Source organism: Sus scrofa, chromosome X, assembly GCF_000003025.6.
Source record: "Sus scrofa isolate TJ Tabasco breed Duroc chromosome X, Sscrofa11.1, whole genome shotgun sequence".
Lineage (NCBI taxonomy): Eukaryota > Metazoa > Chordata > Mammalia > Artiodactyla > Suidae > Sus > Sus scrofa.
In genome coordinates this window covers 36,401,904-36,426,892 of record NC_010461.5, presented here as the reverse complement: position 1 = coordinate 36,426,892, position 24,989 = coordinate 36,401,904, and the positions used below count along the sequence as shown (strand labels likewise).

The 24,989-nt window shown below is 40.9% G+C and overlaps 1 protein-coding gene across 2 annotated transcripts in view; it reads left to right on the top strand.

Annotated features, from left to right (window-relative positions):
• MED14 (mediator complex subunit 14) overlaps window positions 2,056-24,989 on the top strand; it is a 70,781-nt gene continuing 47,847 nt past the window's right edge. The window contains exons 1-10 of one of the 2 annotated variants that reach the window (XM_021080844.1): window positions 2,056-2,690; window positions 8,082-8,108; window positions 10,668-10,773; window positions 17,268-17,441; window positions 18,434-18,563; window positions 19,018-19,146; window positions 19,477-19,584; window positions 20,104-20,236; window positions 21,274-21,424; window positions 21,925-22,036. In XM_021080844.1, the coding sequence (XP_020936503.1) occupies window positions 2,476-2,690; window positions 8,082-8,108; window positions 10,668-10,773; window positions 17,268-17,441; window positions 18,434-18,563; window positions 19,018-19,146; window positions 19,477-19,584; window positions 20,104-20,236; window positions 21,274-21,424; window positions 21,925-22,036 (1,285 nt within the window). In that variant the 5' untranslated portion in view covers window positions 2,056-2,475. The remainder of the gene's footprint in view (window positions 2,691-8,081; window positions 8,109-10,667; window positions 10,774-17,267; window positions 17,442-18,433; window positions 18,564-19,017; window positions 19,147-19,476; window positions 19,585-20,103; window positions 20,237-21,273; window positions 21,425-21,924; window positions 22,037-24,989) is intronic. The other variant, XM_003135025.5, reaches the window with a different exon arrangement.

Below are 24,989 nucleotides of genomic sequence, written 5' to 3'. Positions count from 1 at the left end.
GTCTCATAGATCTATTCCTGTATTTCCATCCTATTTCCGTTAGAATATTCTTTTTAATAGCCAGTACTCTTCTCAATTTTTAAAGATATCTATTCAAGCTCACAGAAATTGCATTAAAAGCTAATCTGGGGGAGTTCCCGTCATGGCGCAGTGGTTAACGAATCCGACTAGGAACCATGAGGTTGCGGGTTCGGTCCCTGCCCTTGCTCAGTGGGTTAACGATCCGGCGTTGCCGTGAGCTGTGGTGTAGGTTGCAGACGCAGCTCGGATCCTGCATTGCTGTGGCTCTGGCGTAGGCCGGTGGCTACAGCTCCGATTCAACCCCTAGCCTGGGAACCTCCATATGCCGCGGGAGCGGCCCAAGAAATAGCAACAACAACAACAACAACAAAAAGACAAAAAAAAAAAAAAGCTAATCTGATGGATATGGGTGAAAAATTTTCTAAAACAACCCCATCCACCCATTAATTTTTTACTTGCGGGTTGGTTGCAGCTTCTCTAGGTAGAATCTTAATGACAAACAGAATGAATACCAAGAGGCATGGTGTATAACTGTGTTTAATATATGCAATAAGGCCGAGGACTTAAAATCCTATCAACATGACACAGAATCAGAATCTGAGTGTTAGAAAAGACCTCTAAGGACAATCTTATACAACCACCTATCATTTGTGTGTATGTGGCCACCAGGGCTTTTTAACCAAAGGCAATAGTTTTCAAAAGAGAAAAAAGAACTTTCAATAAAACAAATCAAAACAACTGCAAAAGAAATGCAGATTCTAGCTAACTTAGAAAAAAATGTGTTTGTTCCCTGAGATAGCAGCATAGGGATGGATCCTACAGAGGGTATCTGCCTTCCAGCAACTGCAGCTGTGGGGGCTGTAAGTAAGCCTTATGCCTTTTGATGAGTAGATGATGGTATTGTGTGTGCAAATGTGCTTTAGGATCACAAAAGAGGGAGCAAGTGATTAGTTACTGATTAAGTGATTAACTGCTCCAAAGGTTACACCCTCAGAAGACAGGTAAATGGTCTTCAAGAATGACTAAGAATTACACAAGTGGACAAGAATGAGAGTATTTTAACTTTAGGGAACAGCAAGTGCGTCTCTTACACCTAAGAGTTACAGATAAGAATCTGCAAAAAGATGTTTGAAAACGGTCACAGCAATTGACCCTTTTAAGCGGTTGTCGCTTCCTAGGTTAAAATCACCTAGGGAGCTTTTGAAAAATCCTGAAGCCCAGACCAATTAAAGCTGAATCTATGTGGTTGGCAGAAATATCTTTTAAAGTCACCCAAACCAGCACCTTCTTCCCGCCCCCGCCATGATTCCAATGTGCGGGCAGGGTTGAGAATAACCGCTTTAGAGCAGGAAGCAAAATTAAGCGTGGATTTTGAGGCGGCGGCGGAGGGAGGGTGGGAGGGAGTGGCGGCAGGGCATAGAAGATGAACTGAAAACCCTTGGAAGGCAGGGCGGCTTCTTGAAGAGAAAGGACAAGAACCAAGTGAGAATCAGCGGTAGAGGATTTAAGGGCTGTTTGTGGTAGAACTGCCAGGATTTGGGGGGCCGGTAACTAGCTGAACATATATCCAACTTGATTAAAGTGAAGTTATCCCGCCAGCGGCCCCGTTGCTAGCCCCAATCATATTTTTTCGCCTCTTTTCCCACAGCTTAAAAAAAAACCCAACAATGACGGACACGTCTTCTATCCCACGAAAGGCGCATGGGCAGACTGTGGGAGGTGCAAAGATCTGAGAAGTCACCAGCGCGCAGCCGCAACCATTTCTTCGAAATTCCAGAACCACAAGTCCGGAACATTTGGGGTCGCGTAGCCTCCCCGGCCGGGTTGCACCCACCAGGGAAGCGCTAATCGACACCTAAGCGCAAACGGGAGCCTTTTAAATCCCGGAGAGCGGCGAGAGCAAGGGCGGGGCAACCGCTGACGTTCGCGGTGACGTCACCGGTTCCGCCCTCACACTCACTTCCGGCAGCGGGCGGCCCCCGCTTCCGCTTTTCCTGCCCGCGCGCCGGCCCCGCCCCACTCCCACGCGCCCCCAGCGTCCCGGCGCCCGACAGCCCGGAGAAAAGGCGCAGGTTGCTGTCGGAAGTCCCCCTTTGGTTCCCCTTCCGTTCTGCCTAACGACTTCCGCTTTGGGCCGTCAACATGGACGCTGCGGCTGCCTGGCGGAGCAGCCTCTGATCGGTCGCGGGGGTGCAGCCTCTCTGCTGCGGCCACCTGGCTTCCCCGCCCTCCCCGCTTCCCCCCGCCCCTCGCTCCCGTCCCTGGAGCCGGCGGGCTCGTCGCTACATGGGGGCGGGCCTCTGCGGCCGCAGCACGGCTTCCTGTTCAGAGGCGGCCCCGCTGTAGGCGGCGGCGAATCCGCCCGCGACCACTTAGGCGCGGTGACCGAGTGCCCGTGAGGGAGGCTCGCGGGCCGCATTTTGTGCCCTGCGCCAAGCCCGGCCCTGCGCCGCCATGGCCCCAGTGCAGCTGGAGAACCACCAGCTGGTCCCGCCCGGAGGCGGCGGCGGGGGCAGCGGCGGCCCCGCGTCAGCCCCGGCGCCTCCTCCTCCCGGAGCCGCCGTGGCGGCGGCCGCTGCGGCCGCGGCTAGCCCTGGCTACCGGCTGAGCACCCTCATCGAATTTCTGCTGCACCGGGCCTACTCGGAGCTCATGGTGCTGACGGACCTGTAAGTGCCGCGAAATCCATGCCTGCTCCCCAGCCCCCCCCTTCCCGCCCAATGGCCTGAGAGAGGTTCGAACCTCCTTCCCTCCAAGAGGTTGCTGCTTTCTCTTCTTCGCTAGGCTGCTTAGTCTAGAATTTCTGAACTCATGGGCTTCAAAGGAGGTGGAGGAGAGGCTTTGCATTTGGAAGTCTTTCTGGAGATGAAGCAACGGAGACTTGTTAATTATGCACGTTGTTAGATTTTCCTTGAAAAGCCCTTCTTTGGGAGGTTTGCTCATTTGCCAGCTGAGCCCTATTGATTTCTTGGCTGGAGGCTTTTTAACCCAGGCCCCAAGTTTAGGGTTTAGGAGTACATAGTATTCGAGCTTAAAAAAAGAAAAGAAAAGGAAAAAATCCCAAAGATGGGAAACTGTTTTACAACCTCCTCTTACAGTACATTTTAAATGTAGGTTGTAATTGCTTCTGACAAAGTTTGAACTCAGGAGATGTGTATAAAATAATACAAAATTTGGGGTTCCAAGTTTGTTTTTCTGGAACATTTAAAACTGAAGTCTTCACGCATGAAGTGTAAGTAGAGATTTTTTAAGACTGGCCTGCTGTTATTGTCTCTTGGGGTATGAAGGGAGTTTGTAAATCACCAAGTTACCAGTGAAATGCCTTGGGACATGATTAGGTTGTTAATCCCTTCAGAATAGGATCAGAATACACTGTAACGATTTTCGGTGTGCAAAGAAAAGAAACTATAACAACTAGGGATAGATACACTTTAATTACTGTTTTACAGTTTTAAACTCAGGTTCGGAAAAACATTACTGGTTTTCATCTAGATTCGTTTTTAGCTTTTCTCTATTAGTAGGCTCTGGATCAGTGTTTTCTATTGAAATACATTAATATGTCGGTATTAGGCTGTAAAGTGTCACAGTAATTTGGTGCTAGAGACTTAGAATATTCTCAATGACTAAAAGAATCATAATAGGTTCCACTTATTTCTGTAAAAAAGCATCTATGAGAATTTTGATATCCGTGCTTTATTGAATGGGAAAGAAAGAAGCCTACTCCTGTCTAATGAGAAACTTCAGCAGCTGTCACGATTAGAGGTTACTGTGGTGATGCATTTCTCTGCAGTGTTTATTGTTGGATTTCATAAAAATTTAAGAGTATCCATGAGAAAATGTCATGTATGTGAAGGTCACCCATCCAATGTACAGCTGTGGTAAAATGTGGAAAACTGCCGCTAATAGTGGTTGTGTAATTTGTATGATTTGTTTTTCCATAGGGTATCTGTAGAAATCCTTTGAATTGTGCTGTTCTTACTGTTTTAGCACTTAGTTATAAAGAGAGAAACATTTCCTTTATTGCTGTTTAATAAGTTTATCGTTGTAGTCTTGCACCCTTTATGTGAAGGGTATTCTCATGCTTGTATCTCAGGCACAGGTCTCTCCACTGGACTCAGAGTCTTGTATCCAGATGACTACATTTAAGAACCTAATGGGCACTTCAGTGGGCTGAGTCCAGAACCAAACTCCTCTTTCCCTTCAATTCCTGCTGAAGTTTCCTATCCATTCTTCTTCTTGATGCTTGGGCCAGAAATTTAAGAGTAATTCTTGGCTCCTCTTTCTTTTGTCCCACACTCAGGATATCAGCAAGTCTTGTCATCTCTGACTCAGAATCCGACCGCTTTTCAACATTTCGGTCAAGTGCTCCATCTTTTGCTCATGTTACTGCAGTAGTCTGCTATCTGGCACCTCTGCTGCTACCCTTGCCCCTATAGTTTTTCCTCTATAAAATAGCCAGGATGATCCTTTTCAAACTTCTTTGCTCACAACTCTCCAATAGTTCCCCATCTCACTTGGAGTAAAAACCTTTTTTTTACAGTCACTTATATAGAGAGGGACCATAAGTTTATGGTCCAAGTCGGGACACTTGGAGCGTGAAAGGTGGTGCTTTTAATAACAGTGTCTGAGCAACAGACATAAACCGGGACTGTCTTAGGCAAACCAAGACTGTGGTCTACCTTTAAGGTCCTACACGACGTGTCTTCTCCCCTTAGCTCTTTAACTTCATTTCTAATATTCCTTTCTTGCTTATTTCATTTCAGCCACTCTCCTCTTATCAGTGTTTCTTGATAGGATCAGGCACGCATCACCTTTGCTCTTCCCCCAGAAATCCATGTGGTTTGCGTCCACGTGTCCTTTAGGTCCTTGTCCCCATGTAACTTAGCAGAAAGACTTTTCCGTATTCCCCGATGGGAAGTGTTCTGCCCCTTCAACCCATCCTTCTTACTCACTGAATTGTTTTTCTCTACAGCATTTATTGTTATTTCATTGTCTGTCTCCTCCCCACTGGAAGCTCTGTGAGGACAGGAATTTTTGAGTTGTTTGCTACTTTCCCCAGGGCTTAGAAAAATAACTGGCACATAGTCACAACAACTGGTTTGGTTTTGGCCCCAGATTCCTTTTTTTTTTTTTTGTTCACCGCCTCACCCCATGTACATGCTCTCATCTTAGAGTTTATATTCAGCTATGACTTAAGAGACTTGGGTTCTACTCTTTTTAAAAAACTTATTTTAATTAAAATCAGAAAATGTGGAGTTCCCATTGTGGGGCAGCAGAAACAATCCAGCTAGTATTCATGAAGTTGCAGGTTTGATCCCTGGCCTTGCTCAGTGTGTTAAGGATCTGGCGTTGCTGCAAGCTGCAGCATAGGTCTCAGATGCAGCTTGGATTTGGCATTGCCGTTGGCCAGCAGCTGCAGCTTTGATTCGACCCTTATCCTGGGAACTTCCATGTGCCACAGGTGTGGTCCTAAAAAGCAAAAAAAAAAAAAGAGAGAGAAAATCAGAAAATGCTAGGATCTCAGTCGTATAAACTTGTCTTATTACATCTTGATGTAAATAAGGATTCTATGACTTCTTCCAGAGGTTTGCACTTTAGGGCTTTTGCCCCAAGTGGTGGATTTGTCATCCACAAATGAGCTTTAACTAGGAATTTGGGGGGAAAGGGATGCAGGCAGCAAAGCCTGTCCTTTTTCCCTGAAATGACATCCCTTCTGGCAAGAGATCATCCTTTTAGGGTCTCTGGGACAGGAGGGAAGAGCTGAAACAGCTGTTCTTGTTCTTTCTACCACTAAAGGCTCAACTCTTCCATTTCTCTCTCACACATACACCCAAATATCCGTGGTTCTCTTTCTCTCCCTCCTTTGAGGAGAAGGGTTGTGACTTCTCAAGGAGTGTTTTCCAGATCTTTCACATATATAGGAATTTGCCAGTAGCTGCTTTTACCTGCAGTGTTATAATAAGGCCTTAATTTCTTCATTATCCTCTGATCTGCTGACCCTTTCAGCCCCTACCTAGTTTCTCGTATCATTTGGATCATAACCTGAGTGTCCATCTCACTGCCTACCCTAAGCATTGTAGGAAACTATAAGCCAGAGCTCTTTTGAATAGTACTCCCGCCTCCTGTGCCTTGAATCTGGAGGTGGTTTTAGTTTTTCTGCGCCTGTGGCATGTGGACAGGAGAAGAGCGTCGAAGCAGCTCAGTGTGCGTTCTTCAAGAACGGATTAGATGTAGGGGAGGCTTTAGAGTTCAGGTTGTTGAGTCTTGGACCATGGGATGGAGGTTTACAGAATGTGGCACTTCAGGAAGCACATCAGATCTTTCTAAGCATCAGTTGGATTCGAGAGTGTTAAATGATGTAATTTATCAGAGAAAGGGGTGACATTGGTTGCTGGCTATCAGTACTGGAGAACTGGCAAAAAAAGAGATCGAAACTTTACCAGAGCTGTTTAAAAGTAATTATTTACATCTAACCAGGCGACATCATAATTACTGTACAGCCCTTGGCTGACACTGACCCTTTTGTGTACTTAGCTTCCAGTTTTGGCCACCATAACAAATGTGGCAAGATTAGTGCTTGGAAGCAAGGTTCCGTTGAATATGGGGAGGCTGGCAATTAAGCTGAACCTGGCATCCATGGCCATTTTGGTCTTTTTTTAAAATTTATAAATAAATTTAGTGTATGAATATAAATAAAATAACCTGAACTAAAACAGTACAAAATGAATTAGGCAACGTGTAAAATAATCAGTTTGAGGTTAACCCAGAAACATAACTCAGTGATTTAAAATTAAAAGACAAATTAATATAGTTTACTATGTTAACAGAATAAAGAAGTAAAACTATGTCAACGATAGATGTAAAGCTGTTCATGAAATTCAAAACTCATAATTTTTTTGCTATTCAATGAATTTATTACATTTATAGTTGTACAGTGGGCATCACAACCCAGTTTTATAGCATTTCCATCCCAAACCCCCAGTGCATCCCCCCACCCCCAACCTGTCTCCTTTGGAATCCGTAAGTTTTTCGAAGACTGTGAGTCAGTATCTGTTCTGCAAAGAAGTTCATTGTGTCCTTTTTTTAGATTTCACATGTAAGTGATAGCATATGATGCTGGTGTCTCACTGTCTGACTTCACTTAGCGTGATTATTTCTAGGTCCAAGCATGTTACTGCAAATGCCATTATTTCTTTGCTTTTAATGGCTGAGTCATCTTCCATTGTGTGTATGTACCACATCTTCTTGATCCACTGCTCTGTGGGTGGACATTTACGTTGTTTCCATGTCTAGGCTATTGTATATAGTGCTGCAGTGAACACTGGAGTGCATGTATCTTTTCGAGTCATGGTTTTCTCTGGATAGATGCCCAGGAGTGGGATTGCTGGATCAAATGGTAATTCTATTTTTAGTTTTCTGAGGATTCTCCATACTCTTTTCCACATATTGGCCTTAAAAGAATATTTTCTCTGATTCTCTATGATATATTGTGCTAATGTAAGACTTGGGCTTTTTAAATGTTTGAAGTTCGTGCAGTATCTTTTGAAGCACTTTGAATGGAAAGGAATGTTCCTTTGTTAATTTTTCCTTTATAAACTATATTGCTGGAACTCATAAAAATGAAAAAGAATAGGGAGCCACATAAGCTTGTATTGGATATTTATCCAGTTTTTCTGAAATACCAAAGTATTTTTTTTTTTTTTGTCTTTTTGTTGTTGTTGCTATTTCTTGGGCCGCTCCGGCGGCATATGGAGATTCCCAGGCTAGGGGTTGAATCGGAGCTGTAGCCCCCGGCCTACGCCAGAGCCACAGCAACGCGGGATCCGAGCCGCGTCTGCAACCTACACCACAGCTCACGGCAACGCCGGATCGTTAACCCACTGAGCAAGGGCAGGGACCGAACCCGCAACCTCATGGTTCCTAGTCGGATTCGTTAACCACTGCGCCACGACGGGAACTCCTGAAATACCAAAGTATTTTATAGAGTGAAAGTAAAGACTATTATTGTATTTTGATGAAGGTGTGCATACATTTGGTCAATTTCTTTTTTTTCTTCCCAGACTGCCAAGGAAATCTGATGTGGAAAGGTGAGTATGAACAAAACCTTAAATCTATGTCTGTGTTGACATATCTATGAGTGTGAGAGTGTGGGGAGAAATATGTGTATGTGTGGGTGATAGGGCTGTGGGCCAGAAATGTAGGCCCAGAGAGCCTAGGATGACTTTTCACACCGTTTGTTTAAGGCGCCCTGGGAAGTGTAATTTCCTCATCCTTGACAATTCTTGGTATGAGTCCAGCTCTGGACCTTCTGTTCCAGAAACTTTTATTGACTTACTCACCAGGTCAAGTACCTGAGGGGGATAGGAAGATGTAGAAGATACAGAACTAAGTGGAGAATGCTGAGGAAGAGACTGACTTTAGAAAGCTGGCTGCTGATTTACCATCTGCCACAATGATGCTATTAGATATCTTTGGAGAATGGACACTTACCTACTGCTCTTGCTGGTTTATATTTAAGAGACTTTTGATTTATTTGGAGTTCGGGGCTTAAGACATAACGGCATGCTTGTATGTTTCCATAGGCCAAAGGAACAAGATAAATTAAGGTTTCAGAGAAATCAGATGATGGAGATTTTAAACTGGCTGCAGTATAAGCTCCTTGATTGCTTATGCTCCTTGGTTGATCTTTTTTTTTTTTGTCTTTTTGCCATTTCTAGGGCCGATCCCACGGCATATGGAGTTTCCCAGGCTAGGGGGCTAATCGGAGCTGTAGCCACCAGCCTACACCAGAGCCACAGCAACGTGGGATCCGAGCCGCGTCTGCAACCTACACCACAGCTCACGGCAACGCCGGATCTTTAACCCACTGAGCAAGGGCAGGGATTGAACCCACAACCTCATGGTTCCTAGTCGGATTCGTTAACCACTGCGCCACGACGGGAACTCCTGATCGTTTTTTAAATACCAAGTCACTCGGGTGGATTTTAGCATTTATTAGCGACAATGCTCCACCTCCACCCCCACCCCCAGTGACCTTTCTGTTAGAATTAGACATAGATTGAAGAGAGAGAGAGGCAAGAGATCATTGAAGCATGTGTTAATGGTTTGGCTGGTCTGTTTTAAAGGAAGGAAATGAACATCAGGATTTCTTCTGTCCACTCTTGGGTAGGAAGGGAAACTGGGCCTTGGAAAACCAACTCCTGCTGCCTATCACTTGAGACAGGGTGGTGTCAAGAAAAAAGCCGTGTGGAAGTAGCTTACAAAGGGGGACGTCTCCTTTCTAGTAAAGGAGCTCACTTGGCAAACAGAATGAGTAATACACAAACACGTTTGCTCTGGGAAGGAAGAGGAGACCTCACATCCTCTGTAAAGCTGTTGCTGAGGAGTTGCTGTTGCTTAGCTGTTGCCAGGATCCTAGTGCTGGGGTGATCTTTAACACTTCTGCTGCGTCCCAGTCTCGCCTTGATGCTCTCTGCTTGTTTTATCTCTAAGGATGCTTCGCAGACACTGGCAAAGAGTCATCATTGCATCTGTGTCCTCGGTTCTTCTCTTTATGCTGCCAATAATCATATTGCTGGCGGAACCGTCAGGACGCCTTTCAGCTGGTTTGTGGACTATGTGTGCTCTCACTGGGAGCTAGACTCTTTCGTCTTCAGTCAGGATTGCGCTTCAGCAGCAACTTTCCTTTTGGTCTGTTGCATCACGGTGTTGCTGGTGGTGAGACGCAGAGATGTGGGTTGGCTGCATAAGAATTGAATAGCTGTATTAAGATTAACACGTCAAAGTCTACTTGCAGGGAGGTTAGCGTCTTGTGGGGCCTGTTATCAGTCCTGGCCTGTTGAACATTTTTTTATGCGTTTCAAGGTCAGCCATGAAAGGTCTGATTATCAGTTTTGTAGCTGACATGAAGTTGAGCCGTCCAGCTAACACACTGATTGGCAATGTAAAGCTTTGAAGGCTTTATGAGGAGATGATGAAAATACTGATGAGTATTGAGAGAAAAAGCATTGTAGTGGATATAACATAAACGTCGATATGGACAAACCTTTTAGCTTTTACTTTTTAGTACCTCCGTTAACTTTGCTTGGATAATGTAATATTTAAGTTGGTCACTGAAATAAGTTTGGTAAAGAGCCACACGGTTAAGCTCTTTAATTCTTCAGTTTTTAAAATCATGCTCTTGTAAAATGGGAAATGGCCCCCTGCTTTTGTAGAAATAATACAGTTAGCTATTTCACTTCCTTTCTTTTACCAAAAAGGTTACTAATTCATAGTTCATAATTTCAATTTCAAAGCATAATTTGGTCCTCTTTGTGATCCAGTTAACTTCTTCATAGTAATTTTATATTTGTGAATTTAGTGTATTTTAGTAAACAACTCTCATTGCAATATAAAATTAATTTTAAAGTATGATTCATTGCTTAAACGGTCTACCGGATTTACTACTCTGAGGTAGAAAATATAGCATATGTAAGTGGTATACAAAATGTGACGATAATTCATATTTAGATAAATATTTTAGGTGGTTCATTTTATTGTAATGGTTATAAACAAAGATGGATTCATATTTTAGCTCTGATGAAATAAATTGTGAAATACTCCTTCATATATGTTGGTTCATTGAGTTGTTTCATTTTATTTTAAAGGAAAATAGAAATAGTGCAGTTTGCTGGCCGGACACGCCAACTCTTTGTTCGATTATTAGCTTTAGTAAAATGGGCTAATAATGCTGGCAAAGTGGAAAAATGTGCGGTGAGTTAAACTTTTGATTTTACTTTACATAAAATAACTTTTTGGAATGTTACCTTGTAAAAGGCATAGTTTCTAATTTTAGCTTTAACTTATATCTGCTGATATGTTTGGAGAAACATTGCTTATGTGAATAATCATATTTCTGTATGATAATGTGCCATATATATCTGTAGAAACTTAGTATTTGTTTATGGACACCTGATCAGAAAAAAAAAAAAATGGGCCTTATCTGGAGACATCTTTATACTAGAAGACATTAAAAATGGGACTGCACCTAAAGGGGGACGATGGTTAGTTTACATTTATATGGTTCCTTAGGGTTTGCAAAATGTTCCCTTACATTTTGCCTGTTAATTTTTTCCCCTTCCAAGCAGTGTTCATTATAGCACAGAGCTGAAATGCCTATTGATTTCTTGACAGCCCTTTGAGAATGGCAGTCATTATTCTCTTCTTGTTTTACAGGTGAGGAAATAAGGTTCCCAGACGTTAAATGGCTTCTTCAAAGCCACAGAGCTGATGATGTTTATCTGTCCCTTTGTTTATTCATTTATTGACTCTCCAAACCTTTATTGTGCCCAGGGTATAGGATATGGTGAATGGAGACTTAAATGAGGCATAGTCGCTGCCTTCAAAAAGTCTTTTGACTGCTGAGGCGTTCTTTTGAATTCAAAGGAGTAACCTGTAGTGAAGTATATACCAAAAATGCTAAAATGTGCCCCTCCTCCCCAATTTGTTTTTTAAGCTATGTTCAAAAAGTGTTAAGGAGGAAAAACATCAGTAGGGATCTTGTGTTAGCCAATTGCCATTATAACTTGGGGAGGATGATAGGGTGTCAACAGGTGAGACACAAAATTATGCCCTCCTAGGAGTTCCTGTCGTGGCTCAGTGGTAACGAACCCGAGGAGTATCCATGAGGATGCGGGTTGGATCCCTGGCCTTGCTTAGTGGGTTAAGAATCTGGCGTTGCCTTGAGCTGTGGTGTAGGTCACAGACACAGATCAGATCCCCGGGGTTGTGGTGTAGGCCAGCAGCTGCAGCTCCAATTCAACCCCCAGCCTGGGAACATCCATGGGCCACAGGTGCAGCCCTTAAAAAAAAAAAAAAAAAAAAGGCAAAATTACACCCTCCTGTTTTACTTCTAATGGGGTCAGTCACTTCTAATGAGGAGAATGAAGTTCATATTGGAAAGGGTAGAGTAATTATAATAAAAGGAATCAAGTTCTAAAGTAATGAGAGTATTTATCCACTTTAATTGAGGTCGGTTTTCCAGGCTCAGCTCTACGAAGCCAAGTAGCCTTCTAGCCGCTGCCAATTATATTTGGAAAGTGGGGGAAAGGGGATAGATTCTCTGAGTAAGCTTGCCACTGATGCTCAGGTTTTTTTTTTTTTTTTCTTATTCTGTTATGTAAGGACATTTAAAAATTTTATCAGTCTTGGAGTTCCTGTTGTGGCTCAACAGGTTAGGAACCTGACATAGTGTCTGTGAGGATTCGGGTTCAATCCCTGGTTTCACTCAGTGCGTTAAGGATCCAGCGTTGCTGCGAGCTGTGGTGTAGGTCGAAGATGTGGCTTAGATCCAGCATTGCCGTGGCTGTGGTGTAGGCCAGTAGCTGCGGCTCCAATTCAACACCTAGCCTTTGAACTTCCATGTGCCGCAAGTGTAGCCATAAAAAAAAACTTTATCAGTCTTTATAGGTGAAAGCACAAAAACAACATACATTGGTTAAATTATATTCAAGTCATTTTTTAATTCTAAATTTATCAGGCTTCCTGGGTAATTTAAGATTAGCAGCTACCCCATATAGAGGTATTATAATATATTTTTTTGCATCTTGACAAGCTAAGTTGAAATATTTTTATAGTAATATTATTTGCAAATCTATTGGAATTTACATATTCCGTAAAATTTCACTTCAGAAAGAAATCTGCAGCACAGTTGTGTTTCTGCATGTGGTTTTCTAACATCTCAATTTTAGCCCAGTGCATTTTCTATCCTCAGTTTCCTTGGCTCTCTTATCATTAGACATAAAGCTTATTTGAAAATTGCTGAAGTCAAAGGAAAAAAGTTATGAAGAAGTTGAGAATTTAAAATTCTAGAATAATATGTTTTCTGAAAGTTAAAAGAAGACGCATTGCTAGCCATAGATCTTTGTCTCTAGGAATAAGCTGATACTGTCCTTCTATATAATATTGATCAAAGGAGGAGGATATTCTATACCGTATGTTGAGTTTTCTCTATGGGGAAAAAGTCCTTTTATTCATCTACTGTTTGTTGATATGCTTGGTAAATTAAAGTTTGTAGACAGAAAGTCTTTTATATACCGTAAAGCATTATCCAAAAAATAGTTTTTGCTATTAATAAACAGGCTTTTCCCAAGCTTAGTTACCAGGAAGTTTATAATTCATTTTATTGTTTTGGAAATTTGGGCACCAAGTCTAATGAATCTATTTTGGCTGGAACGAAGAAGCATGGTGTATAGTATTTCTGAAAAGCCTAAGGTTTCTTTTCAATAATTAGTTAATTTGGGGTAGTCTTTTCCTAAAGATACTCAACCTTTTAGTGAAGCGTTAGGTATTACTGAAGTATATAAAATCCCAAGTGTTCAGTTTTTCAAATCTAGTGTTAAATCCCTAATTATACCATGGGTGTTTAAATTACCTGTTTAATACTACTGAGCTGTATGTTGATAAAATACTATCAGGCAAAATCCAAAACTCTAGGTTTTGATATTGAGCCATAATGCATTCATCATTCATTAATTCATAGTATAGTATTTTCCTATTAGTTTTTTTGTTTTGTTTTGCTTTTTAGGGCCGCACCCAAGGCTAGGGGTACAGCTGCCAGCCTATGCCACAGCCACAGCAATGTGGGATCTGAGCTGCATCTGGACTTACACCACAGCTCGCAACTCACGGCAACGCCAGATCCTTAACCCACTGAGCGATGCCAGAGATCAAACCCGTAACGTTACGGTTCGTAGTCGGATTCGTTTCTGCTATGCCACGATGGGAACTCCTCCTATTAGTTCTTTGAATTGGCTGTTCCAATAAGTCACATTCTGAATAAAGTCTCTTATTGAACTTATATAAAGTTTCAGTATTTTTGTTGTGTGACTATAGATACAGATGTGTTTTTGTCAGGGATAAAGTCCATTGGCTGGAAAATTAGAGGATTATTCACGTTTTGACTAGGTTCTCAACCTACTGGTTATTTAGTCTCATTAGAGGTTCTTACAGATAATGATCTTTGGCCATGCCAGACGTATTATGTGTTTAGCTGTGTGTATAAACGTACAGTTTATACAGTCTGGATACTGTTTTAGCTAAGAAAAGAAAAGATCTCTTTCCTCCTAGAGCTTTTTTAAAAGCAACTTTGAGATATAATTCACATAGCATACCATCTACCCATTTAAAGTATACAATTCAGTGGTTTTTAATGTAGTCACAGATATATGCAGCCATCACCACAATTTTAGAACGTTTTCATCACCTCAGAAGGAAACCTTTACCCTTTAACTGTCACCCCAGTTACCCCTCCCAACCCTAAGCAACCACAGCTGTCTATAGATATGCCTGTTCTGAACATTTCATAAAAAATGGAATCATAGTATATGATCTTTTGTGATTGGCTTCTTTCATTTAGCATAATACTTTCAAGGGGCATCCATATTGTACCATGTATCAGTACTTCATTTTTATAGCCCAATTGTATGGATCTACTACATTTTGTTTATCCATTCATCCGTTAATTGCCTTGTGGGTTGTTTCCAGTCTTGGGCTATTATGAATAATGTTGCTATAAGTATTTATATACAGGTTTCTGTGTGGGCATGTGTTTTCCTTTCTCTTGGGTATATACCTAGGAGTTGAATGGCTGGGTCATTGGTAACTCTGCATTTAATCATTTGAGGAACTGCCAGACTGTTTCCAAAATGGCTATACCGTTTTACATTCCCACCAGCAATGTTAAGAGGGTTTCAGTTGCTCCATGTCAGCACTCGTTATTGTCAGACTTTTTTTTTTTTTTTTTTTTTTTGTCTTTTGTCTTTTGTTGTTGTTGTTGCTATTTCTTGGGCCGCTCCCGCGGCATATGGAGGTTCCCAGGCTAGGGGTCCAATCGGAGCTGTAGCTGCCGGCCTACACCACAGCCACAGCAATGCAGGATCCGAGCCACGTCTGTGACCTACACCACAGCTCGAGGCAATGCCGGATCCTTAACCCACTGAGCAAGGGCAGGGATCAAACCCGCAACCTCATGGTTCTTAGTTGGATTCGTTAACCACTGAGCCATGATGGGAACTCCTGTCAGACATTTTGATTCTAGCCACCCTGGTAGGTGTGAAGTGGTACTTCCTTGTGATTTTTTTATTTGCATTTCTCTAATGACTAATGATACTGAACATCTTTTCATATACTTTTGGCCATTTGTATCTTTTCCTTGAGAAGTGTCTATTTGGTGCTCTGCTAAATTTTAAAGATTATTATTAATCACAGTAACAGCTGGTATGTGAGTACTTGAAAGAAAGAAGAACATGATGATCATTGGGGATCTATATGGATTCGCTAATAAGTAACTCTAAACCTTTATCTTCATTAATTTGATTTCTAAGTCAGGAAAGGTAGCTGGAGCTAGTGTATTTTGAGTCGAGCAACCTACTTTAGAGTTGATTAATTAGTTTGAGTAATTACCCACACGTAAGGTGGAATGATGTGGGCTGGATAAGCTGTGGCATCCCACTAGGGTTGATGCATATCTTCCTGGAGCGAAATCTTTAGTATTTCTTGGCCTTGGCTTTGGTCTAATAAGTGTCCTGAGTTTAAGGAGACTAGGGATGACCTAAATCTGAGTAAAAACCAATACAGAAATTGAGAGAAGCAGGGTTCAAAATGATTTCAAGTATGTTAAAATCAGATTACAGTCATGCTTTAGGTTCAGGATGGGAAAGCAGAATCTCTTGCTTGATAGAGATTCATGCACAGAATCAAGATCTTTTGCTCAGGTAATCAGGCTTACTGTATGTTAGCAGTGTCATGGCTGCTGATAAGTTCGTGTTGGTGACATTGATAGAATTCCATTTTATTTATTTATTTATTTATTTATTTATTTATTTATTTTTGTCTTTTTGCCTTTTCTAGGGCCGATCCCATGGCATATGGAGGTTCCCAGGCTAGGGGTCGAATCGGAGCTGTAGCCGCCAGCCTACACCACAGCCACAGCCACGTGGGATCCGAGCTGCATCTGCAATCTAGACCACAGCTCACGGTGATGCTGGATCCTTAACCCATTGAGCAAGGCCAGGGATCGAACCCAAAACCTCATGGTTCCTAGTTGGATTCGTTAACCACCGAGCCACGACGGGAACTCCAGAATTCCATTTTAATGGTCACAGAAGGTAGTGCTTCTACTGGGCTATGCTGGTCTAACTGAAGAGCGAGAAAAAAAATTTTTTTGGTTCCAGCTTCTCTGATTATTGACCATCTTTAAGCAAGTATCTTAATCTCAGCCTCAATAGTGTCATCTCTAAGATGATAGTAATGATCTGGTTGTGTCTATTTCCTACAGTTGTGAAAAATCAGATCATAAAATGAATGTGGGAATACTGAGAAAATGTAGGGCATTGGGGGGGTGTGATGTGGTTTTAACTCTGGATACCATATTTTAAGTTGATCACTGATAAACTGGAGCATTTCCAGGCAGTGGAATAGGGCTGGTGAGTCAGGAATTGGGAGGTGTGAAGACTAATTGAAGTGACTTGGAATGTTCAGCTTTAAGGTAGGATGGGCTTCCCCTGTTTGAAGGACGTGAGAGACTATTGTTCCACAATAGAAGTAGAAGAGAAATGTTTCAAGAAGTAGTTTTCAGCTTCATGATGAACTCTGCTAGTTCAGGTGCACTTATGAAATGCATTGAGTAGAGAACTGATGGAAAGGATTGCTGTATTGGGCCTGAAGATCTCATAATGGGCAATGTTTACTGTTTTATGTGTTCTAGGCACTGTTCTAAAGGTCTAATATGCATAAACTCTTAATCCTCAGAACAACTTTATGAGCGTGTGGAATTCATCTCCATTTTATGGTGAAAAAACTGAGGCACGAGAGATTAAGTAACTTGCCCAAGGTTATAGGGCTAGTACGTTGCAGAATTAAAATTGAAACCAAGGCACTCTGGGTCCAGGAGCCCATGCTTTTTTACTAGTCAGCTCTTGAAGTCTTATAAGACAAAAAGCATTTTATTCTATGTATTTTTCCTAACGTGTTATATGTATGTGTAATGTTAAGCATGGAGAAATGAATTGGGAAACCTTTTACTTAAATTGATAGAAAATTACTGGTTTTAAAAATATTTTTTCTTACTGGGAAATTTTTTGCTGAGATATTTTGAAATAGAAAATCTTTTTTCTCTCAGAGTTTTCTTTGGAATCAATAAATGATATTTGAAGTGAAAAGTGGCTAGTTTTCAAGGAAGCTTAATACATTTACCCTTTGCTTTAAAGATGATCTCGAGCTTCTTAGATCAGCAAGCCATCCTGTTTGTGGACACTGCTGATCGTCTGGCCTCGTTAGCTAGAGATGCTCTGGTCCACGCGCGCCTGCCTAGTTTTGCCATCCCATATGCTATTGATGTCCTAACTACTGGGTCTTACCCCCGGCTGCCAACTTGCATCAGGGTAAGTGCATTCTTCCTCCACCCTCCCAAAAGTTGAAGGCTGTGGCATTGGATGCTGCAGTATTCATAAGTAGCCCCCCACCCCCCCAAAAAAAGTTCTATATTTTAAATATAAATATTTCATGTAGTTTGCTTTTTTCTCTATAATTAAAATGGGGGGGTTGAAATAAATTGGAACCAGGGTGTGAGTAGCTATCAAAATGAACTATTTATTTATGTGAGGGTGAAGAGATTTGCAAATATAAGTAAACATCTAGTTCAGATATGAAAATACGGCACACTAGTTACTTTTTGGAATTTTTTTAAAAATTTTTTTAACTTTTTTTTGGCCTTTTTTTTTTTTTTTTTTTTTTTTTTGCCTTTTCTAGGGCCGCACCTGCAGCATATGGAGGTTCCCAGGCTAGGGGTTGAATCAGAGCTGTAGCCGCGGCCTACACCACAGCCACAGCAGTGTAGGATCTGAGCCGCGTCTGCGACCTACACCACAGCTCATGGCAATGTCAGATCTTTAACCCACTGAACAAGGCCAGGGATCGCACCTGCAACCTCATGGTTCCTAGTCGGATTCATTAACTACTGAGCCACGATGGGAACTCCCTGGAAGCTTTTTTTTTTTTAACGCAGACCACTCTATTTTAATATTTTTAAGTAACATAAATCGTAATGGAAGCATTTTTTTTTAATTGGTTGTGGTAGTTGTTTACTGATGTGGTGCTATTGTATTTTATACTTCTAAGAAGTGGTGGCAGTCTAGTGACATTAAGTTGGTTTCATAAATAGAGAATGAAGAAGATTGTGTTGCATTACCGTCTTAGCTGGGCAACTGGTGGAATCATTGGCACTATGGTAATGGTCAGTGTTACTGGGTGTAGACTGCAGAAGTGAGGGTTGAGATCCTCGTGGGTAAAGTAAGAAAATACCATGTTAGGACAGGCACCGGTAAAAATTATGTCTCTTTGTACATCATTTTTAAATCACTTAAATTTTTTGTAGGATAAAATTATTCCTCCAGATCCAATTACCAAAGTTGAGAAACAGGCTACACTTCACCAGCTGAACCAGATTCTTAGACATCGGCTTGTAACCACAGATCTTCCTCCTCAGTTAGCCAATCTTACAGTTGGTATGTACCTGAAAGGTATTTTTTAAGAGTTGTTAGAATACTTTTCAAACAGCTTTGGGGGTTTAATATTTTCAAATGCCCTTATGAAGTCTCGACCTACAATTTTGGTGGTGTTTGAATCCATTACTTGTACCATATCATTTCCCTTTAGTACCCAGAAACATAATATTTGAAGCTGGGAAGTGGGTGAGATCGCCTGGGGCTGAAGGAAAGACTAGGTCCTAGAGTTGAGCCTCAAGAAAATATTGTTCCTTGATGTTAGAAGAGTTGCCTCTGGTTTCTTGATGACCTGGAAGTTGGCTACTGTTTATGCCGGAACCGCTGTATTGTTTGAACACTTATGAAAGAATCTTCAATCTATTTAAAATTTCTTGGGAGCAAGGCTGAAAGTTTTAGGTTAGCAGGCAGCTGCTCGTTTTCTAGCAAAGTGGACTTCTTCTTCTTCTTCTAAAAGCAAATGGCCGGGTGAAGTTTCGAGTTGAAGGAGAATTTGAAGCCACCTTGACCGTGATGGGAGATGACCCTGATGTGCCATGGCGTCTTCTCAAGCTGGAAATTCTAGTTGAGGATAAGGAAACAGGAGGTAAATCATAAATACCGATTTAAATCATAAGTATTCATTTAAATGTTTGATGATTTTATACTATTGAAACATTCTTACAGAATGATAAATGTGTTTAGCAATGTATTTATCCTGTGATTTGAAGCAGATTTTATGATAATCATAACTACCTACTGACCGCAAAGGTTTCAGTGTCTTTAGTATAATACTCTCTAGTTTTCATAGATAATGTCAGTTCTTTTTTTTTTTTTTTAAACTCATCGTTAGTGAATATACTCTTCCTTAGTTGGTCTGTGACACAATCTGTACCCTTTTCTGATTAACCACCTTTTTTTCTCCTGCCAATGGAAGATGGGCGAGCCTTGGTTCATAGTATGCAGATCAACTTTATCCATCAACTGGTACAATCTAGGCTCTTTGCTGATGAGAAACCTCTTCAGGACATGTACAACTGCCTGCGTATCCTTCTGGAATTTGAGCCCTGAATTTGTTTGTTTTTTTTTTTAAATTGTGTCTCCCTACCCCCAACACACACACATTTCCATTTGCCCCTAGTCCTGAACTATAGCAGCTTAAACTCTTCCCCTCACCCTTTTGGGTAGAAATGGGGCAGGGGAACTGGCCAGTGTAAAGAATAGCGATATGGCTATAAAAAACTGAGTTTTTAATTTTACTCTTGACTTTGCAGGTAAAAATTTTAAGGGATGAGGTAGAAATAGTACTATTTGGTCTACTCATTTTCTCTAAACTATGATAAAATTAAGGGCCAGCCTGGAGCTTATATTGTTTATATTGGTTCGAAATTAAATATAAAACCTTTTCCAAAACGATGTCACAAATTGCAGCACTTTTTATATGTCATTGGAAAAATAATAATAACCAAAATTTTGGGGAACAGAGCTTTTGTTAAATGAAGTTTGCTTATACTTCATTGGCCGTTGTAGTAATATATTTGATTTGCTTAACGAGATCCATCAGATTCTTTCTGCTTATCACTTCAGTTAGAAGTGCTACATTCCCAAACTCTAATGTTAATTCGAGAACGGTGGGGAGACCTTGTACAGGTGGAAAGGTATCATGCAGGAAAGTGCCTCTCCCTCTCAGTTTGGAAGTAAGTAAAGTCGATTCTGATGGGGTCATGCTATGCCGGTAAATCTACTTTTTGTTTCTCCTTTTCTCTCATACATCTGATTTGCCATGAACCAGCGGCAGGGCACCTCTAGCATGATTTTGTATGGTAAAGTCCCATGGCATCATATAAACCACATGAGACATCCATAGTTGACACTTTTCTTAGAACATGGCATGTTTTAAATATGTAGCTATTTATCTGTTTGTACTAAAAACTACTGTTCTTAAAAGATTAGGAGTTCCCATTGCGGCACGGTGGAAATGAATCTGACTAGGACCCATGAGGTTGCAGGATCAATCCCTGGCCTCGCTCCCTGGGTGCAGGATCCTCTGGTGTTGCCGTGAGCTGTGGTGTAGGTCGCAGATGTGGCTCAGATCTGCTGTGGCATAGGCCAGCATCTGTAGGTCTGATTAGACCCTTAGCCTGGGAACTTCCTTATGCCGCGAGTGCAGCCCTAAAAAGCTAAAAAGACCAAAAAAAAAAAAAAAAAAAAAAAAGGAAAGAAGACTAGATTACTCTGAGTTCATACCAGATTGCTTGAAAAACCATTAGGTTAGATTATTGGGTGTAATGTTTTACTGCAGTGTTACATTTTGAATTGTGCCTTTTAAAAAATTTGGGGCGAGATTTTTTGGGAAAATCTGCATCAGGCTGTTTTATAATCCTCTATTTCCCATTTGAACTTTGCTTGATTCCCATTTTCTGTAAAGGAATCAGAAGTGAATAGACACCAGTTAAAGATAGGTCGTTTTGTTTGGGAATTTTGTGTGTGTGTGTGTGTGTGTGTGTGCATGCATGTATTCTATTTTTAAATTCTGTCTTTGGTTTTTTTAATGTAGTAAATCATACCGTGTTGGGTTACAGAATAGCTATCTTAATATTAATATTCCTTCAGCCAACAGTGAGGGCCTGCCATGTTCTAGGCTGGATAAGATGCACAATAGACTGTCTGTTTTATTCCAGAAGTTAAAAGACTGTGTTGGAAAAAATTCTTCATATTTCTTTTTTCTCTGTAGTCAACAGGTTCTTGGGAGAAAAACAGGGACAGCATCTGTTCACAAAGTTACAATTAAAATTGACGAGAATGATGTCTCCAAGCCTTTACAGATTTTTCATGATCCTCCTTTGCCAGCTTCTGATTCCAAATTAGTAGAAAGAGCCATGAAGGTAAAAGATCTCCATATATTTTAATAATGGTTTGATTACATGAATATGATTTACCATTTTAACTTTTAGCACAAATTCTTTAAAATACCTAATTGTTCCTAAAACCTTTTATGAAACTTATTTTAAATGAATATTATGCTTGTAAATTTGTTGTTTTTTTAACATCTGATATTATAATGTATAATCTTTAAGGTGTTCTTTCAAATTTTGTAATTGAGATCAGATCACAGTTTTTGTTTTATTACGATCAGCCATTCAATCACAGTGATAAACAATACATGCAGTGTCTTGATCTATACTTGCCAGAAACATGTGATCTTTAAGCTGTCAGTACCATGAAAGTTTTTTTTTTTTTTTTTTAACTTTGAATTTGCTTTCTTTTACTGGTTAATAATCAGTGTGATTCTGAAAGGAAATATCTTGGAGCACAATAATCTCTGCTCAGGCTTTTGAAATAAAAATGTTTAAATTGCACATACAATTCTGTTCTGTTTATGCAGATTGATCATTTATCAATAGAAAAACTCCTGATTGACAGTGTCCATGCACGGGCTCATCAGAAACTCCAGGAACTGAAGGCCATTCTTAGAGGCTTCAATGCCAATGAAAACTGTAGGTTCTTTTAAATTGGCATTTCTGTCTTTCTTTTGTTTAAATTAGTATCCACTTTTATTTTGTGAAGAGTCTTTCTTAATGATTTTTTTCCCTGATATACTGATTTTGTTGTAGAGGGTGGGCATTCTGCATTTTAATTTATCATCTACCATTCTGATTTTCCCCTTTCTTCTTTCTCGTGTAGCTTGACCTTATTTTTAAAATACATGTATGTCAACTCTCCTTAAAACTTTTTTTCCTATTGAAATGGAAGCTATTTTAAAATTTTAATATGGATCTTTTAGTTCTTCTTCTGAAAGATTAAGGCAGCTTTGTAAATATTTAGTGTATTTATTTATAAAATAGACCTCTGAATGAAGCAAAATTTATCCCTTGTCTTTTTAAAATTTTTTTGAACGGTTAATACATTAACAAGGTTCATAATAAGAAATACAAATATACACACTTAGTGAAAAATCTTCTGGTTACCTAGTATATTCACAGCAGGAATACTGCTCTTAGGGAGCAGTCAGTCATTTAGAAAGTAAGTGCTTTCATTCTAGGAATATAGTTTCACAGGATCTTAATGAGCATATTTACTATCCCTACCCCAGTTGTTTTCGGCCAGGATTACCTTGTGCCTACAGTTTTTTTGCAACCTTAATTTTTCTAGTTTTAGTTATTTCTAATTTTTCAAAATAGCAAAATTCGGAGTTCCTCTTGTGGTGCAGTGGAAACAAATCCGACTAGTAACCACGAGGTTGCGGGTTCGATCCCTGGCCTCGCTCAGTGGACTAAGGATCCGCCTTGCCCTGAGCTGTGGTGTAGGTCGCAGACACAGCTCGGACCAGGCATTGCTGTGCCTGTGGTGTAGGCCAGCAGCTGTAGCTCTGATTCGACCCTAGCCTAGGAACTTCCATATGCTGCCTATGTGGCCCTAAGAAAAAGCAAAAAAAAAAAAAAAAAAAAAAAAAAGAGTTCTAAAATTTCATTGGGATTCTGGAAAATTAGGGTTTGTGTTTTTTGATAGGTTCTGGTTTACTTGAGTATCATCTGTGAACAAGGCTTAGTAAGATAAAAAACCCTTCAATATAATTGCCCGGGGGATATTTAAATTACTTTGAAAAATGGACTCCAAGCATGTGTTTAACGAGTTTCTTGTGCTGTTCAAGAAAGTTGCAAAGATTTTTCTTTAGCAGCATTTTGTAGAGATATCACCGCTTGAATATTCAGAAGATCGGGGTTTGCCTACTCTTGTGCTCTTGAACAAGTCACTTAAATTCTCTGGGCCCCTAACATTCCAGGATGTTGGTCCCGGCTCTTCCTCGTTCTCTCACTCCAGTGGGAGTATACTACAGTAGTGGTTTGCAAGCCCTGGTAGAGTCCTCAGTGTTAGAGAAAAGTGCTTCGGAGACTGTTTTGAAGGAGAGAGAGGTACTTGCATGTGGAGTTGGGCCCCTCCGACCTGCTTTCATTGGAACACTTCTGTAAATGAGGCCTGCCATAGGGAAGGGTTTGCTGACCCACCCTTTTAGGACATATGCTTTACTGGTTTTTGAAATTCGTGTTCATGCATTTATACTCTTTATGCAGTCTTACTTGATCCCTTTTGTGATGGGAAAGCATGCTTTAGTCAGACCCTCTTCTGGGGCCAAGGGCTCTATCTGTTCTGGGAATCCCTTAGTGCAAGCGCCTTTGATTAATCTCCTGGCTTTTCTTCCAGCTCCCACTGGAATAAGCCGAGGAAACAAGTAGCTTGGAGAATGGAGCATTTCAAGGGAGGGCTAGAGGAGTGCACAGACAGTAGATTTTGGACAGCCCAGGAGACAGAATGTGGTTCTTGAAGGAGGGAAATGGGAATGGGAATGTCTCGGGAGAGTAGGCAGGACTCTTGGAGTGAAGTTCAAAAAAGGCAGTGCAGGGCACTGAAGGTAACTCAGTCCTTCACAGGGCCGTCTGCCTTGGGTTGTGCTCTGTCAGCACCAGATGCTGGGCCTTGAGGTCCGTTCAGAAGCTGAGAGCCACACACAGCCATTCCTCATTGGGCTTAGTTGCTTCTCTTTAGTCTTCTCACTTTATTTGCTGTCTCTTGGTCCATTCCTCATCTTGTCCTCAATAAATAGATAGATGGGGAGAAATAAAAGACGTGTATACATTCCTGCTGCAGGAAAAAGTAGCCTGCAGCCCAGTCATTTTGCACAGCCTTTAATTCTCCCTTCGTAAGTTTCTTCATTTTGGATATACTCCATTAAAACCTGTTCGTTCGTTCATTTTTTTTTTTTTTTGCTTTTTAGGGCCGCACCTGTGGCATATGGAGGTTCCCAGGCTAAGGGTTGAATTGGAGCTACAGCTGCCAGCTTACATCACAGCCTCGGCAATGCCAGATCTGAGCCGTGTCTACGACCAACACCACAGCTCATGGCAACACCGGATCCTTAACCCACTGAGTGAGGCCAGGGATGGAACCCACAACCTCATGGTTACTAGCTGGATTCGTTTCGGCTTCGCCACAACGGGAACTCCCCAAACCTGTTGCCTTTCAATGCTTAGGGCCTTATGTTTATTCTCTGTAAAGAAAAATACAGACATTGGCAGTCACAAAATATGTGTCAAAATTTCTTCTATCTTTTGGACTATGTTCTCTGTATTCTTCTCTGATGCCTGTCTTCAAAATATTCAGTTTTGTTAGTTTGAAATCATAGTTATCTCAGTTGTCAGAATTAGTTTTACTCCATTGTTACATTTTAAAAATGGTTTTGCTTTAAAGAATACATTCCTATCCCATTAGGAATTAAAACAGTACAGATATGTTTTAAAAATCAGCAACTCTGCTTCACGTCTGTAAGCATTTTTTGTTACATTAACATAGTAATTTCAGCAAAACATGTTTTGAACTAATTTGTCACACTTGTCTGAATGATAGAATATTGAAAAGATATTCCCATTTGTGCCTTTGTGCTGTTTTTTGTTT